A 20,008-nucleotide genomic window follows, 5' to 3' on the forward strand; every position below is an offset into this window, starting at 1 on the left:
ACTATCATATTGTGGGTTCTGTACTGTATCATGTGCAGGTGTGGTATCAACATTTGTTTCCAGACTATAAGGTAAGAAACATACAAGTTCTAATTATTAGACCATGAGGTTTAATCCCTATATCCCAAATGAAATGAGTTTTAACCAGCTTCAAACAGATAATTTCAGAGCACTATTTCTAGTTGGTGATTGTGTGATTCATAGTCACAACAATCATGTCAATTTGTGATTGTTCACTAGTATTTCTTCATACTAGTAATTTGTTTTTGTAACATAAACATTGCTGATATGACCTTGGCACGCCATTTGAAAAATTACAAGTCTACGGTACTTTTCTATCCTACCTTTTTATTTCCTGAAGTTCATATGTTTATGTTCAAAAAGCGTCATCTAACATTTGTTACTGAGCTACAGTGCTAACGTTCAAGCTGTTTTGAAGTCTGTTAGTAATCTGTTTCTGTGCTCTCAAAACTTCAGGAAACTTAACAAAAGGTGAATAAGTGGGTAGCCTATTTCTATTTCTTCATCAATTATAGAGATTGTAAAGAGGTACTGTAATAAAATTTTATGAAATCATATCCGGAAGATCTGGAAGAAAATCTTGATGAAGAATTTGTGCAATTTACTGAACTATTGAAAACTGATCTTGCTTCTCATATTGATGCCATACAAGACCTTGTAGAGATACAGTTGTTAGTTGTAGGTACTATTTGAAAACTGACAATTCTTTGGAGTTTCGTTTTCCAAACGTAAAAAATGATTTGCTCAACTATTTGTTACTTGTGGTTAATAACTGCAGTGAAGAAAGCTCATTTTCAAAACTGAAAACTCAAGAAAAGAACGAAAGAGCACCATGAGTCAAAACAGATTGAACAATCTCACTCCCTAATGAACATTGAGCATGAACTCTGCATTAAATAGACATTTCCACTATCATCAACAAATTTTTTTACTATCCTAAATCTAGGAAAATTAACTTTTAAATTGTGGTTTTGTTACTTTTGGGATTGATACGTATACTTATTTGTAAATACTTTATACGTAGAAACAGTTGTAGTGGCTTTAGACTGTAGGGGAAGGGGCATGTTTTTATATTTACTATTTAATTTTTCATACATGGTACCTCTTACAACAATGCACATTTGAATAAAATTTTGAAACTAAACCAGAAAAAAAAAAGCTTATTTCACTGCTTTATTCATTACATACAGGACGTTTAATTTACTGTAGGCTATAGCAAATGAAATTAGTGTTGAATTAGATACTTTACTTTTCAACTGAATTACTTGTCGTATATTTTAATATTCATTTCATAAAGTTGTGGCCCCTTTAAAATATTATGCTACACTAAGCCTGTCATAAATGTATCAATTTGTAACATGAAAGTACGGGACACTTTTCCTTTTTTGAGGAAATTGAAGTTACAAGTTACCTCAGGGCTGGGCACTGGGAGCTATTCCAAACTCTAAATGGGAACGCTTAATATTCATCCATCATGGCATCAACACTGTGCCGTGTTTGTCAGGGAAGAAAGGGGTTGAAAAGAAGTCATATGGATCACCGTGAGAGAGTAGAATTTGCTCTTGGTGCTCAGCCCTGAGTTACCTACTGAAAAATATATTAAGATTGAAAACAAGGGAGTTACAGTAAGTAACAAAAGAAACAACACTATTGCCTTTAAACAATGTTTATTCATGTCAATTTATTTATTTTACTTGACAATACTTTGACTTATGTTTTTTAATTTTCATTTATTGCATTTTATAGATCCAGGAATGTATTTCAAGCCTGGCGACACCAAGATACTATTTATTTAGGTCTGTTGGCGCCAGGGCACTTTTCTGATTTTCTAATGATCGTCAAATTTTGCATTCATATAAAAAGTAATATTTAATAAATATTTAGGCCTAAATAATTTCATAGTGATAACTACTCTGCAGACGTAACAACCTCTTTATCTAGATTCGAGCCCATGTATTTCGTCTGCCAATCCATAAGGAATCCAGCGGAAATCATGATGATGATGATGATGACTGCCGGTAGGCCTACTTCCGAAATCCCAGAGTCAGGACACTTTTCTGTTTAGAAATAAACCACTGCATAGATCTTACTTACATTAACATTGAAGCTTTAAGATTTGTAACAACTCAAAAGTTACACAGTTTTTTGGTGAGATGAAGTAGTGTGTAATAGTACCGTTCATACATAGTTCATTATGTTTAGTGTTTCAAAATAAAACATTTATATAGGCGTAAATTAAAATAATGATTTCCACATTGATTTATTTAGTAAATATCGGTTAAAGAAATTATTGATCTTTATATTATAAAATAAAGTTTAATTAAAATACAGAACTTTTGCGCGTTCCGACTAAAATTACAGGAACTGTCCCGTTTTCAATGGGAAGTAAGGTAAGCTTCGCCTCTACATGCTCCGCACTAGTTTAATCCGGCAGTGACGTATTCTGTATATCCAGTTCTTTTATTCGTTAAACTAAAGCATGTACTGCACGTACCCGTTTAAGCAATAGCATTAATTTAATTAACATAATTAAATAGTATATTTATCTCATATAATATGGTACAATTGTTGTATCGTATCAGTAATTCTGAAAATGTTTAAATATTTTATTTTTAAGAATTGCAGAGCATTATCAGTTAAATTTATTGTCTATGACGTAATGTCCATTAGTAAACAATATTTAAAATTTGTCAATGTCATCTAAAATAAATTATCTTGCTTTATACTTTCTAAAACAATATTGCGTTAGAAAATTTCTAACGATCTTTTTCAGTTTTTACAATGCTCATTGCCGGTACGCAGACAAGCAATGACTTCAATCAAAACGTGTTCAGGGGGTCTAAGAGCGTGTAATCCATTCAAATCTGAATTCTTTTTCTAATTATTATAATTTCTCCATGGTTGAATTGACTTTGGGATGAAGTAAAAATGTTTGCAATTATGGAATATGGATCAAAGCAAAACATAACTCTTGAATCTTGATTTATTCCAAAGATAACTCTTCTACTTTCTCTTTCTGCGCTCACGGAGACTGGAGCTGGTAAGGTGGTTTTCACCGAAGGTCATGAGAATGAACCATCTGAGTATCAAAATTTTCTGAAGAAACCAATACACATTTTGATCACGCTCTGATCACTTCATTTGTCTCGAGGTCGCTAGGACAGCCCAACATGGCGACAGTCCAATTCAGGTTGGTGTAAGAGGTAAGTTGTCAGTGATGTGAATGTCATGATTTTTTTTAAATATCTGTCAAGTGCATGTGTTCTGTGTTCGAACGTGCATTCTTTATACCGGCACATAGTGATTGTAACGAATAACTGAATTGCTACACGATTATTTTAGACATTTTTCTATTAAGCCGGTGGAGTTATATTTGCAATTTACAGAGATAACACAAAAGTGAATGCAATTGTATAAAGAGTTTAACTTTTATCTATATGAATGTGTGATCTGTATTTTGGTTAAAGTACGTCGATTAATCGAGAGAGTGGCCGGATTTAAGTTCAGATTTTTGTAGTTTGATTACCATTAGTACCGTAAATCAGTATAATGGTACCATGGTCATTGTCACATTTAACCTGATATCTTTTTCTTAAAACACTGTTTAAATTACTAATATTGCTTTGATAAAATTATTTTAAAATTTCATATATCCTCTGAACAATTATATGAACGTGTTGTTTGTTTTAAATTTGAGTTCTATTAATTTCGTATATATTTCTCATGCACCGAATAATTTATGTACATTAAGCCTATAGGCCGAATATGTCATGTTTAACAATTATAGTCTAGACATAATTTATCTATTAAGCTAAATTTGTCTTATTATTGTATTCTTTATTTCAGGAAATATGTGGAATGCTTCAAATTAACTTTGCCATATCAAGAAACAGTGGGCCATAATCTTCAATCCTCATTTGTTAAAGGCTGTGATATATACGGGTAGTGAAACAACAGATGACAGATTGTAGTGACCGCAACTGGAGTTGAGACATAAGCATGTTTTATTATAATATTCAAACTTATGGAATACTCAGATAGGCTATACCTAAGATTTTCTAATTGAAATTCCCCATGTTTATTAAAATTATTTGCAGACTTAAATCATTGTGCAGTTGCTTCCAACCTAGACATAAAATTACTGAAAAAAACTATTATTCATAGTGCCAAGTATTAGTTCTTTGCTTATAATATCTAATTCGGTTGCTTTGTGTGAAAAGTATATCCATTGATATATAAACGAACATCCAAATAGTCCATTGTTGTATATACTATTGCAAGACAATTCTTGGCCACTGTGGTGAAAACAGAGACAACAAAATATTCTCTTTCTTGAGAACATTTATGCCAAAGACTCGATTGTAACTTCAGTTCTGTATATGTGTTCTCTTCACATTTCCTACGCTTAGCCCACATTGTGTTCAATTGATAACAGAGTTGACTAGAAGGCGATGTATCATGCAATGTTCTCACCTCACATGGTAGTGCATCTGGTGGGACAACAACAGCAGCAGCAGCAGCAGCAACACCACCACCATCACCACCATCACAATACCTATTCAGACACTAATAACAACAACAATAATCGACAGAATCGCATTCTTACAAATAACTGCTATAATCACACTCCTTTTGAGCATCCATATCCCCTGGAGCTGTTACAGTTAATGGGCCTGGAAATGCCTCCAATTCGCAACCGAGGTTACAGTCATCATCCTCCGGGGGGACGAGGTGGTGGAGCTTGGAGGGATCGTGGTGCTCTTCATGGCTCTGCCTCGCCCTTAATGCCACCACCTATTCCACTGGGATTCAGACCTTTAGTTCATAATTCAACAATAAAAAGAAATTACTGGAATAAAAATAATGGAAGGTATGTGCTAATGAATTTTCGTTGTTTTATTGGTGTTGTGAACTATTAAACAATGAGAAAGATGCAATAATAAAATTTAAACTGTTAATTTACTATTTGTATGAAAGACTGTGAATTTTACGAAGTACTTTTCTTTCTGTAAAGAGTATGATTAACTTTTTTGTTTTAGTACTTTTTAGCAAATTTACTTTTTCATAAAGCCAGGTTTGTGAAATAATATACATAATGCCAGACTTTTTAGTTACAAAATAGTGATAGTTTATAAACCTTGCACACAAAAATAACAAAAAAGGAAAACAGTTTACTTGAAATGCCATATTAATGTGTTTTTCTTGATGTTATCTAGCTTATGTATCCCGAAAGATTAGAGTATTCTTTCAGTCTTCTTCAGACTAGAACTCTCATATTTAATATTGAAATCTTTATTCACAAAATAATTAAATTTCTTAAAAAGGGTGTACAAATAACACACCATAAGATGGTGTGAAGTTAAGGGTCAAGCCATGATGTTTAATCTTTTACGGAAGGAATCACTTACACACCACAATATCCTTTAGTAACACTCTTCTATACTATGGTCCAAATAAATTCACTTACGACATCACAAGCCTGAGTAGGGAGAAAACATTTTCTGTGTTACGGAAGGAATTGAAAGAGACCTGGATTAAATAGGCAAAGTAATGAAGTCAGATATCTGCTCTGTCTGTAGCTTAAAAAAATATATAGGTCTACATATATTTGAACATTTTATTATGAATGAATACATGCATATTTATTTAAATTTCAAACACACATTACAGTCATATTTTTGTTTGGGTGCATGTTTTAACGATGGAGAACTAAAATTGTAATTTAGAGTCATGTTATGGAAGGAAAAAATATCCAACCTTTCACTGAAGTGTCTGTATTTGGGGATTTGAATAATCAAAACCTTTACATTACTGGATTGCTTGAATACATATGAAAGTTTATGTTAAGCTTTCTTAATATCAACTGGAACATTAAAATAATAATGCATATGTTTTGTTTTAACACTCATGGGTTTGGAATGATACTAGTTATGTCCGTTTTTGAAATCACAGAAATATTATTCATTACATTTTGATAGGCCTACTGTGTGATTTGTGTCAATACACTTTAGTTCCTTAACTTTATATTCATAATCTTCCAGTTCTTCCTGAACATTCCATAAACAGGATCTACCTGAAGAAAGAGTCTGTGAAAAGAAAATTTTGCCAGAACATAAATATCTTCTGGAATCATTTGTGCAGTATTCATATGAATATAATTAGATTCACATTGATCAAGCGCTTCAACAAATTGTACCACTTTGCCATCACTCTTGTTCAGAGAAAAACAGGAATTCTCTGAAGCAGTAGCGTGTTATTGTTTTTAGGCACAGCAAAATGATTATTTCAGATACCATAGACTTTGTTACATTTCTCCCAACTTGATTTTAGTTTGGCTATATTTATCTCGTGACTAATGCTCTGTGGTACTTAAAGAATGTTTACTGATGGAGCCAATATATCAGTTTCATTGCTGCATTAGTGAACTCTTTAGCAGTGTTCACAGTTATTCTCTTCTGTAGCCCTGCTGTTAATACTACCCTCTTTACTTCACCACCATTGCCATCATGTTGGCCTTTCCCATGTGAAGTGCAAAAATAGCTTCTGTCTGTTGTGCAGCCAAAATTTTGTACAGGCCCAGAAACAAAATTTGAGCCACCTGAATTTTCCAAGTTTCAGTTATAGCATACTATGCTTGCTCGGTTGAGCATATAACTGGAACTTGGAAAATTCAGGTGACCTAAATTTTGTTTCTGAGTCTGTACATGAAAAAGCAAATCCCCGAAAATGAATTTGTTCTTGAATTGACTTGAAACTCCATCTGTGAAATAATGTAACTTATGTGGGATAAGTTGAAATGTAGTTTATCTCTATAAAAATTCCTTTACAGGGCTTCGTTGAACATATGAACTGATTCTTTATTATGCTGCATGGAGTCTAGTGTGATACAATACCTAGTTCAAGTGGTTTAAATTATTGTCATTGTCCCTGTTATACAACACACATAAACAATGTTACACTTGTAGAATGCCAATGAGCCTGAATGATTTCTGACTGATGACAAATACGAGCCTGAATGATTTCTGACTGATGACAAATACCGTAATTTTTTGCAAAATCCTGTAAAATGCCAGTTTCATTTGCTGGTAGATTTTTTTTTATATTTTCTTTCTCTATCCCCCACTCTTTTGTCTTCTTCCACAAATGAATAATAAAATTGAACTTTGTTCTTGCTCTGTACTCTCTAATCCTTCGTGCAGTTGATTTTGCCATATTTTAGTTACTTGACCACTGTCGGAATGAAGACATCCTCAAAGAACTTAAAATTGATCATATCGTCAATTATCTACTGTAATATAGACTCCAATGGAAAGAGCAAGTCAAAAGGATGGATGTCCCAAGAGGACGAAATTTAGGACGATCTAAAGATGCTGGCATGAGAGTATAACAGATTCACTGGGGTCTAATGCATGAAGGATGATGATGATGATGATTATTATGATGATGTTAGAAAACTCTGTATTAGGTTTACTCATATAAATAATATGGAAGACAGTGCAGGCTGGACGCAAAAAGAAGGGGAGAACAAATAAACATAAAGGGTTATATTTTACTATACATTGCCAAGTTCTTGCAACTGAAGTTATTCTGCAACAAAAATTTTCATCCTGTAACAAAAAACTTCCTTCCATAACATTAATTTTGTAAACACGTGAACTATAATATATCAGTTTTATCATCTGATAGCTCTTAATCTCAAAAAGGAGATTTAATTTACTCAAACCAGTAGTATGCATATTTTTAAAGCAACCTGAAAAATGTCTTGTAAAATGTCAGTCAATCAATCAATTTAGGGCATTTCAAAACCTAAGTGGTTTTTAGCCTCATTCACGATATATCGCCATTCATCTCTGTTCTCTGCATCTTCTTGTCGTCCTCCCACTGTACTACAAAGATTATCATATACTTGGTCCTGGCAACGGAGACGAGGTCTACTAAGAGGTCTCTTACATCTTGGAGAATAGTCGAAAGCTTTACGTAGAAGAGAGTCTTCATCACGCCGTAGAACGTGTCCAAGCCAACGCAGTCTTCGATTTTTTATTAAGGCTATTATGTCCGGATCTTTATAAATATCCCTTAGTTCCTTGTTCTTCAAAATTCTCCATGTGTTATTTTCTTGAATGGGACCAAAATCTTCCTCAAGATTTTGTTCTCAAAAGTAAAAAGGTTTTTTTTTTTTTTTTTAATCCAAGTTTCACAGGAATATAGGAGAGTTGGTAGGATTATTGTTTCATAGCATCTTAATTTTGATAATCTAGACAACAGTTTGGAACTAAGCAATTTATGAAAGGAGTAATAACACTTATTTGCCTTAATGAGTCTATGTTCAATTTCTTTCTCAAATAATCCTGTTTCATTAATTATACTTCCTAAGTCTTGTAAAATGTTACAAAAGAAAATTTAAATTTGAGGGGTTCTCTCTCGCTAATGTGTAATGAAGAATGTGATTTTCGCTTACTGCAGAAATATATTGGTGTGTTAAAGAATTGTACTCACAGCAAACGAACATTTCAATAATGTACATTTCAATTAAAAAAAATGTTTTACTGTTTTTCTTCTGTAACACTCAAATTCAAAATTATTTTGAGAATTAATGCTAACACAGCCAACTTCAAAGGGTTTACTATCTAAATAAATTAAATTTCCATGAGAGTTCAATAGTTTCAAAATCAGTGGTCATGACCCTTAACCATTTAAGAGACAGTTTGGTGTCCTTGGTCTTTTGAAGCACTTTTACTCTTGTCCAGGAACCAGAGATATTTTTCAGTGATATTAGTTCGTAATGAACTGTCCCTCTCTCTTGAAACACAATTCTTTTGATACATATTTCTGAAATAACTATTTAATAATTAATGCTTAAAATGTGTAATGAGGCAGTATTGTTAAATACGTAACTGAAGGTCTTTTTAATGATATGTTTCTTGAGAAGATGATAGCGGAGAGCAACATATTTTCACACACTTCCAATTATATATCGTCAGGTCTATAAATGTATCGTCATAATAATCACCAATGGCACAACAGCCCTCTTTGAGTCATAGGCTTCCTTTGAAGTTTCTGCTATGCTTCTGTATTTTGTACTGATTCTCTATAAATGTACCATTCCTCTATAGATATGATATTCTTAAATTTGATAGATACACCAATTTCACATTTCTGATAATCCTACTTGTCTGTGGTGTAATAATCATGATGAAGATCTGGAACATATTCTTCTATACTGTCCATCCATAAACCACAAAAGAAGTAAATTAAAATCATCAGTACCAGTTGCAGAAGACACAGCCCTGCAGTATATATTGACTATACCCCACCTCTGGCTACTAGCAACAGGCATCCATAATGAACACCAATCAAAATACCCCTCATTTCTCGTGAAAAACAACTGAATAGACTACAGTGGACTTTATGTTGTCAGCAAACAGCTGGATACATTAAGAAGATTGATTGATTAAATTTGATAGAATATTGAAAAGTCGTAGGTCCATAATTTACCTCTATCTCTCTTTTTGAGAGTTTGTGTATTTATTATTTATTTATTTTGCTAATAATTGTAACATAAAATATAATATAAACAGAATAACTTTAGCTCGCCCCTGAAAGAGTAGAACTTGTGCTTAGGAGCCAATTCCTGAATTCAAATTAAGAAGTATATAATACAATTTGTCTTATGTCTACTACTCAATAAGAATATATAAATTTAAATTTACAGTTTTTCATATCCATCCGTGGTTCAAGAATGAAAAGAGAAAATCAACGTCCTGAATTTAAAAGAAAACTTACAAATGTTTTTTTTGTAACATAATGAAAATAATAAAAGTCTATAAATTACAAATTAAACCAAACCCTTTAACTCTATTAAATATAGAGTATAATCTAAATTTAACAGAAGAAATACTGAAATCAGAAGTAAACACTGAAATAATGAAACAATTGTCTTTAGAGACAATTAATATTAGGTGCCCTCCACAAAACTGGCTTCATTTATACACCGACGGATCCTTGATCTCCAGGGAACAAGGTGCGGGTGCAGATGTTGTGTGCTGTCTCTTCTCACTTTATAGATCTCTTGGGTATGGAACAAAAAGTTTTGATGGAGAAATCATTGCAATAAGTGAAAGTCTCAGGAATCTTCTTTGCCACATCAGTATATTTAATAATGCAGTTATATTGTCAGACTCCAAAGCAGCTATTCTATCAATAATCTCTAGACACACACCTTCATCTCAAACAGCAGAAACAACTAAAATGCTCTCTCAATTAATAACACTCAATAAAAGAATTGTATTCCAATGGATACTATCCCATTGTGGAATCCTGGGAAATGAGAATGTGGATGCTTTAGCAAAGGAGGGCAGCACTGCTACTTACAGACTTGTTACTAAATCTATATATTACTCTCTGAAAAGATTGATTAAATCTGCATACTTATTCTTCAACAAACAAAATTTGATAACACAATCTCAAGAGAAAAAATGGAACTCTCCATAGTTAATTCCCGATTTACCACGCAAATCGTCTGTAGCTGCATTTAGATTGGCAACAGGCCATGACTCTGTGGCCAAGCACCTGCATAGAATTGAAATTTATCATTCCCCTAACTGCCCATTGTACAATTCAAATCAAGAAATGGATTCGGAACACCTCAAAATCTGTGCTACAGTGGCTGACCATGACAATATCTTTGAAAAATATTGGCGTGCAAGAGATCAAATGACTTTATTGTCAAATGCCTGGCATTAGAAAATAACAACAACAACAATAATTTACAATTTTTCATTTTTTATAAAATCCATACATAACTTTTTAAATTTAAAACTAGAACTATTAGAATTGACAAGATTAGTATCTTTAAATATAAATTTGTTGTATATTCTTGGGCCTAAATTACTACTATGATTAAATACTGTAGCAGTGTTGCATTTGGTTCAAACAATCTTAAAGAATTCATACCTTTTGTTTCATAACTATGAGAATACAATTCAAAATTATTTCGGACTTTTATGTATGAATTTTATTAATACAATATAATAAATTTGTCTTATTTTAAGAACATTAAAGTCTAAAAACCATTTTTAAGATGGAGAATCAGTGGGTTTATGAAGACATATTTTAATTATTTTCTTCTGTAATAAATAAAGTGGATTAAAATTGGATTTAAATAAGCTACTCCATCCTATAATTTCATACATAATTACCGATTAGAATAAAGTTAAGTATATTGTGCATAATAAACTTATTGACAAGTAATTCCTCAATAAAACAAAATAACATATTATTTTACGTAATTTATTACAAAGGTAATTAATGTGTTGATTCCATTTTAAATTATTGTCGAAAATTATACCTAAATACTTAACTTCAGAGGACTCCTTAATAATCGGACATTTACACTGTATAGGGCAACAATTAGAGTTATGTAATTTAATACTTAATATAAATGTAGGAGGTTTGTTACATTTTTCAGATAATGAGAATGGAATAATTATGGTTTTATTTTCTCTATCACTGTCTTTATGGAAAGTGTATACTTATTACCTTGATTATATCTATTATGCTCTTCAATTTAGAAAGATCATTTTTGCACAAGGTAATTCGTTAAGGTGATAGGTATAAATATATGACCCTAATTTTACACAGAATACTTTGTCAGTTTGTGACGGCAATATACACACATACAGTGTGTTTGTAGCTCTGCTTGGACCGTTCTGCTACGGCCTTGGATTGGGTGAAGATTGGCGCACCTGCCGCCAGAGTTACACTTAAACGATCGGTAAGTCATGGGTATGGAACACTAACTACTCTACTAACATTATGCTTACCTGCATCACAACAGATGTTGAAAGTGATGACTTTCAACTCGAACACATTCCCTATATCTCTGAAAACAATTCTGGTTCACTCACATAAGTTCATGTTGACTGATTGCCTGTATTTCTCTCGTGATGTTGTCCTTCAATTTATTCTTGTAACATGTGCGGATTTGATGCGTACACTTTATTCTTTAACGTTCCCCATAAATAAAGATCGCATGGAGATAGATCAGGGGAACGAGGTGGCCACAATCCTCGACTAATTATTCTGTCGCCAAACACATTTCGCAATTCATGCATAGAATTCGCAGAGGTGTGCGCTGTAGCTGAATCCAGCTGAAACCAGCCACTCAATTATTCATTTCTTGTAAGTTGCAGAAAAAAATATTTAAAATTGAAGTTACATGAACGTGTGAATCAACTGTTGTCGAAAAATATGGGACCGATAATTCTACTTGCGCTCATTGCACACCAAACCCCAACCTTTGCAGTGTGGTGAGGAACTTCATGAATAATATGGGGATTTTTGGTAGCCCAGTATCTTGTTTTGAGTAGAAACGTGACCGTGAAGATGAAACCAAGCTTCATCAGTGAAGAACGTTAAAAGTGGGTCCACATCGCCATTATGAATGGACTGCACAAACCAATTGCAATAATTAATCCTACTTACAGGATCTTGTGGTTGTAAAGCATGAACAACAGTTACCCTGTAAGGCTTAAGTTTCAGAAGTTTCGTTGCCACAAAAGCTGACGTCATGGAAATGTTAACGTCTTGTGCTAAACGTTGCAGTGATTTGTGGGGTGAATGCTCTAACCGGGCCCCTACTTCATCAAGCTTCTCTTCTGTCAGTACACGGCATTGTTGAACAGTTTCTTGTTCAAAAAAGATCCTGTATGTCTGACTTTATTGACATGGTCATGAATAGTTGACCTGCTAGAAATTCGAACACTGCAAACTGATGTTCAAATTCTCTTCGACACCTTCTTGCAGAAGAGTATTTCACGTACACATCATAGAGAAAAATACGTTTTTCTAAAGTGTACTCAACCATTATTAATAGACACTTTATCACCACGAGACAACACAATTTTACTCACAACACGCGCACAGACATCTTTCCCTCACGACAGATCCAATTCGACTGACTGGCGCGTCAGCGGTAGCTACAGCGCTACTCTGGCAGCAGGTGCCCCTATCTTCACCCAGTCCAAGCTGCTGCAGAATGGTCCGGCAGAGCTACGAACACACTGTATATATAAATACATATGTACTCACTTATGTTTATTAATATGCACAGGTATGTGCACATAATACATAGATTTATGCCAGGATCCTGGTTGTATATTCTAAAGATGTGTCTCAACCACCATCTTTCATGTTTAATGTACTATTCTCCTTTGTCAGCCTATATATCTTTCTTAAGAGTTGTCTTTCAAAGATCCAGAGTAAATTACCACATTGATTCGTGAAGAGTTCTCCTCTCACTACCACACTATTGATCTTTTAGAGTTTTGTGAAACTTACATTTTGTTTGTCCCTCTAAATATCTTGATTTCAGGTGTTTCATTAGATTACAGTTAATTTTATTAGCCAATACTAATCTTTGTTTAATATTTTTGTTAAAATTGACCCCAGATATTTAATTTATTTACCATAATTTACAAATTCTTGGTCATATGCATTATAAGTAACCCATATTAGTCACATGCCATTGGAACACTTGGCAGAAATTACACAAGCAGGTTCTATAAGTGGAAACCATTAGATGATAGTGTATGAAAAACAGAAAATTCGTTCATTAAATTCATTCCTACCTTTACACGAGAATTTGAAAATACTCTGCTTCACAGTCCAGACACAATTGGCACATGTTGAGTAAGTTTAAGGACACTTTTTGAAGTTCAGTTTGTGTAATCCTAACTGTTATTGCCCGAATAATGTCTTTTAATTCTTCGGTTGTGTATAGATTATTTTCATACACTTTCTTCAGTGTTCTCCACAGACAAAAATTGGATGATTTAAATCAGACGTTCTTGCAAACCACAATCCTCTGTTAATTGTTATTACTAAACATGTCTCTTATTGCATTCAGTGAACTTTCATACTTTCTTCTACACTTTTTAGAACTATAATGCTTCACATAAGTCGTAAATAAATACACACTGTTCTAAATTGTAGTGAACCATACTATACCGTACAATATTGAATAACTACAGAGACTGACAATTTCTAGCACATCTCACTGGAGTTAAGTTCATGGTGTCATACACTTGTAATGTGTGATTCACTAATCATATCGCCCATAAACTGACAAATGAAACCTCTCCTCTTTCGGAAAAGAAACAGACAGTAAACAAAAATATTAGAGTGACTTATAATTAGGGGGCTTTATATATTTAGTGTCTTTGTGTTGGTCTTTTTGTTATTTCCATGTCTTCTGTGATATTATTTTAAGTTATTTACATGGTCTGGGTCACATTAATTAATTTCTTTTCTGCTTCCTTTAATAAATCACCAATTCTTGCCACAATAATAGTGTCATATGTATGTATTTATTTACACTGCAAGTGGGAAAGCACCCAGTGGCAGTGGTATATACAATATTAACAATACACAGTTAAAATGATAAGCAATACACAATAAAATTTACAATAGCCTACATAATAAAATTTACAACACATATACAATTTTATACACAATACAATAAGAATACACAATACAATTTAACACAATAATAATTAAACATAAAATAAAACACCTAATTTTACAACACAACCTACATAATTATGTATAGGTCCTACATAATTTTCAATAGTCTTTCACTTTACTCTCATCTCATTCCCTGTAGTGGCACTATGACGCATTTCACTGACACTTTAGCACACATTTCACTGACACTATAGAACACATTTCATTGACGCTATAAATTATCACTGATCGGAACTGTTCACTGCACTGTAAAACCATAACTTCACTGACTCATCTCGCTTCACTGATACAATAGTTCAAATAAGTCAAATAATTGCATTCTTATGCATACTTATAAACAGAACTACATTTAAACTAAACATTTCTAGTGTAAGACCCTCTTACACGCTATTTTTAAATAATTTACAATTCAAACCAAGGAAGTAAACTCGTCAGGCTAGATAAATACATGCCACCTTAAAAAATTAAGTGTTGAATGTCACCTTAATTTTAATTTTCACTTTATACACAACTCTTTAAATTATTCTTGAATCTCCTTAAGGAAGGACAGTTCTCAAAGACCGCTGCAGGTAGGTCATTCCAATCATTTATAGTTCTATTTAAAAATGAGAATTTACCTACATCCGTTTTCTGTTTCCTACATTTGATTTTAAAATCATGATCGTTCCTACCATAGTACGTTGGCTTTTCTAACCGAGCCGTTATGTCTACCCATGCTTTCTGACCTAGATGTGCTCTATACAATGATGTTATTCTAGTTTTCCTACGTCTGTTTTCCAAAGTTTCCCATTTAAGTTCTTTTATCGTATCGTTCCCATCTTCTCTTTTACCTTTAACAAATTTAGCTGCCCTATACTGGATTCTTTCTAAGGAATTTATCTGATATATTCTATAGGGATCCCAACACGTAGTTCCGTATTCCATTAACGATCGCACTAATGTTAGATATGCTATTTCCCTCGATTTGGGGCTAGCCTTTCTCAAGATTCTCATAATAAAGTGAAGTGCCCTCCATGCTTTGCCTGTAACATTATCAACATGCTCTCCCCAAGAAAGTTTGGAGTTTAAATACACTCCTAGGTATTTACAACATTGTTCTTGCGGAATTACAACACCACTGAATTCGTAATTTAGACTAGTTTCCTCTCGGGTTTTACAAAATGTTATAGATTTACTTTTAGAACCATTTATTTTCATCCTATGCTTTAACGCCCAGTTGTAAATGTTATTCAAGTCTGTTTGAATAGCATCTACATCTGAATTATTTCTAATCTTTCTATAGATAATGCAGTCGTCTGCAAATAGCCTCACATTTGATGTAATATCCTGGCATAGGTCATTTACGTAAATTATAAAGAGTAATGGACCCAGAACGCTGCCCTGTGGCACCCCTGAACTTATATTTCCAATTTCCGATATTTCATGACCTACTCTAACTCTCTGGATTCTGCCTTTTAAGAATTCTTGGATCCATAGCACCACTCTTTTATCTATTCCTAGCCTACTTAACTTATCTATTAATATGTCATGTGGCACCAAATCAAATGCTTTCGAAAAGTCAATCACAACTGCATCGATTCTTCCGCCTCTATCTACCTCTTCAGCTAGATCCTGAACCAGCGACGTAATTTGACTATCACATGAGAAGCCTTCCCTAAAACCATGCTGGCGGTTGTAAAACCAGTCTTTCGCATTTAGAACATGACGAATATAATCCGATATCAAATGCTCCATGACTTTACATACGACAGATGTAAGGCTAATCGGTCTGTAGTTTCCGACATCTAATTTATTTCCACCTTTATGTATGGGTACCACTATAGCTGATTTCCAGTCACATGGAATAGCTGCATTGTTTATGGAAACATGAAATATACGCATTAAGTATGGAATTATGGCCTCGGAACCTAATTTAAGAATCTCTGTAGCAATACTATCTGGTCCTCGAGACTTCCGATTTTTTAATTTCGTTATTCTCTCTCTAACCCCTTTGGAAGTTATTTTGAAAGTCGAATTTGGTTCACATTCACGGTCTGTGACACAACCACTCCTATCAGCGGGATTATTATTATTATTATTATTATTATTATTATTATTATTATTATTATTATTGAAAACCGAAATGAAATAGGAATTTAATAAGTCGGCCTTTTCTTTGTCATCAGTTATACTTTCTCCGTTCTGATTTCGTAAAAGCACTACTCCTTCATTTTTCCCTTTTCTCCTGCGTACATAATTATAAAACTGTCTCCAATTGTTACTTTCATCTTCTTTTAAAATAGTTTTTAGAAAATTTTCCTGAGCTAACCTTTTTTCACACTCAAGTTTCTTAATTAATTCAACATATTTTTCCCAATGCTCATGGCTCCGTTTACGTTTGCTAAATGCGCGCCTTGTCTTTTTCTTTAAGTAGCGAATATAATTAGTGTAATATTCTGGGTCCGGATTTTTCTTAATTATTTTAGAAGGTACACATTTTACTAATGCCTCGAAAATTATACACTTAAATTTATGCCACACATTTTCCATATTTCCTTCAGTCCTTAGAAAGTCATCATGCTTTTGTCGTAGAAACGTTTGTAATTCATGGACATCGGTTTTGTTAAAATTCCAGACAGACACTGGACTTGACCTCGGATTTACTGTGTTTCCCCATAAGATTTCTAATAAGACGCTATTGTGATCACTTATTTTATGAAGACTTTCAGAGTTGACAAAGAGAGAGACGGGTCTTAGTAGGTAAACATCTAAGAGGGCATTGTCACGCGTCGGACCATTTACTACCTGCGTGAAATCTTTTCGCCAGATCAATTCATTAACAAGGGTCTGTGCATCTGAATTTGTACCTGAAATCCCGTTCCAGTTAATTTTCGGGAGGTTTAGATCCCCAGCAATTACTACGTTTCGGTCTTCTGATACTGTATTAAGATATTCATTTAGTTTGTGCAAAGTTAAATTGTTTAATTCACTGGGTGGTCTGTAACATGCTATTACATCTAAGGTTTCCAGCCCATTTCTTATCTGAACATTCAATATTTCAACTTCCTCATGTATCCACAGAAGATTGCTACTTATTTCTATCTTAGTACAAACGAAAACTCCCCCTCCCTTTTCACTTCTATCCTTTCTGAAGACTCTATAATCCGACCTAAAAATTTCCGAGTCATTTATGTCTTCCCTAAGCCATGATTCCGTCCCAATTATTACATCTGGATTATAAACATCGACCAAGTTCCAAAACGGAATAAGTTTATTTCTAATACTTCGGCAATTAACCTGCAGTAGTCTTAGTAGGCCTGTCCTTACTTGAACATTCTGAATCCCCGTGGCACCTCGCCGTCACTGCAGGTCTACGCCGCCCGCGGATAGGTGTTCGACCGCACCCCCGCTGACCGCCGGTAGTCCCACGCCCCCGCCGTCGGCTGATGGTCCTTCGGTGCCGCTGCCAGCTGATGGATCCTCGATCCCGCCGCGCCATGTTGTAGTAACTACCCGCGCGAAGAGAGATCCCATGTCTGCAGCCCCCCTCCGATTTAGGTGGATTCCGTCTCTTCCGAAGCATCTGTCGTCTATCCAGGAATTTGGATCGACGAAACGCGCACCAAGACACTCCGCTACCCATCGCCGCCTTGTGGAGGCAAATATTTGTAATGTTCTATTATTCTGCATAATTATGTTCCTTTGGTTTTTTTTCCCCCCAAATCTAACTACCTTATCCAGGCTCTAAAAAGAATACAAAATAAGGCATCCCCTTGCCTTAATTCCACTGATGTTTCAGATTGTTCATATAGATTATTTTGAACTTTAGTTCTACATTTCACTCTAAGTGGTGTACAAATTGTTATTCTAGCGAGGAAAGTAATTTAGGAGAGTCTTGAGGTCAATTAATTAGGCCCCTAATTAAATAATCTTAATTGTACATTAAAATATTTCAGTACAGTATATTACACATCTTTAGTACATTTTTCAAACATAATGTGTGTTATGGGTGGTATGTTTATGTACATAATTTGAAATGGTTAGTGACAGTCAAATCTCAAGGCAAGTGGTGTGCAGAATTAGAAGTTTAAACTTACTCACATGAAATATGGTTTTTAACTATACTAGGTGTCGTGGTCTGAGACATCCTGCTTAGGATTCGCATTACGGAATGCGTGCTGGTTCGAGAAATTTTCTCTTAAAATGTTGGCCAATGTCAGGGACTGGTGCCTACCCATCATCGTGATGCACTTGGGGAGCTACAATAGGTAGTGAAATCCAGTTGTGAAAGCTGGCTATAACAGCTGGGAGGATCATCATTCTAACCACACGATATCTTCATTCTTGTTGGATGATCATGCACCTCTGCTTCAGTATGTGAACGTGAGACCAGCAGCTGGCTGGTCAGTCTGGGCTCTTCAATAGCTGTGACACCACGGATTATTATTATTATTATTATTATTATTATTATTATTATTATTATTATTATTATTATTATTATTATTATTATTATTATTATTTAACCATACTAGAGGCCACTAAATCAGGCATATCAGAGAAATTACGCTGTTGCCAAGATTATCTAGTAGCTAGTGTAGAAATGTTCAATTGAACACACCATTTCGAAGCGCAAGGCAGTTTGTTCTCTTCTGAGCTCCTGATGTCTTCAACATTGTTCCAAAACAAATTATACTACAAGCTTCAGGAAAGACTTCATTTCAATGGTATAATTATATTTTCCATTGTAAATTTTTGGGCCCCGTATATTTTTTTCTGTGGAAAAAATGTAGAAAATCATCTGAATTAAATTTTCTGTCCGAAACATTTTTTCATGAGTCTTTTAGTTTTCCCAGAAAGTGAACCTGAAAGTGGCCATATAAATGATTTTTGGGTTGCACACAATAGCACAGGATGCAGTAAGTACTTTTATATTCCATTATTAATCTGTTTCACTTTAATAAAATATTTTTATTTGTTTATGGTTTACTACATAACTTTCTACATTTTTGGAACATAGGCCTATTTCAATGTGTGTGATCGATGTTCTCAAGGTTTTTAAGTGTTACATTAATATTTATATTTTGCTTTTCAGAGTTCTGCTTCTCACAATTAACTGCAATGAAAGCTTTATCACCTTTTTTTAATGTTTTTTTTACAACTTTTCCTTAAATACTATATATTGAGCTGTGTAATATAGGTAAAAAAAATACTGTAAAAAAAGTACGTTTACATTAAATTACAATGTATCAGGAATCAATTTCTAGCTTCAAGAGAATTTCTTAATCACTGTGGTTACTCATCTTGCTATCTGTAGGGTTGTCATTCAGATTGATGATGATGCGGGACGACGAATGTCTGTGGTCGGGCGAACCAATGAGGTGTGGGGTGAGGGGTTTTATCTTGATTGCTTTCGTCCAAGAATTATTCCTAAGCTGTTTGCAAAGACATCAGAATTGTGCATCATTTATGAAAGTTTTTGCTCAAT

The 20,008-nt window shown here is 33.9% G+C and overlaps 1 protein-coding gene across 3 annotated transcripts in view; it reads left to right on the plus strand.

Moving 5' to 3' along the window:
- The first annotated feature begins 3,045 nt into the window (after positions 1-3,045).
- LOC138698086 (poly(A) RNA polymerase gld-2 homolog A-like) overlaps positions 3,046-20,008 on the plus strand; it is an 80,921-nt gene continuing 63,958 nt past the window's right edge. The window contains exons 1-2 of one of the 3 annotated variants that reach the window (XM_069823791.1): positions 3,046-3,224; positions 3,868-4,891. In XM_069823791.1, coding sequence (XP_069679892.1) covers positions 4,473-4,891 — 419 coding nt within the window. In that variant the 5' untranslated portion in view covers positions 3,046-3,224; positions 3,868-4,472. The remainder of the gene's footprint in view (positions 3,225-3,867; positions 4,892-20,008) is intronic. The other 2 variants (XM_069823789.1, XM_069823790.1) reach the window with 2 other exon arrangements.

This window comes from Periplaneta americana, chromosome 4, assembly GCF_040183065.1.
Source record: "Periplaneta americana isolate PAMFEO1 chromosome 4, P.americana_PAMFEO1_priV1, whole genome shotgun sequence".
In the NCBI taxonomy this organism is placed as follows: domain Eukaryota; kingdom Metazoa; phylum Arthropoda; class Insecta; order Blattodea; family Blattidae; genus Periplaneta; species Periplaneta americana.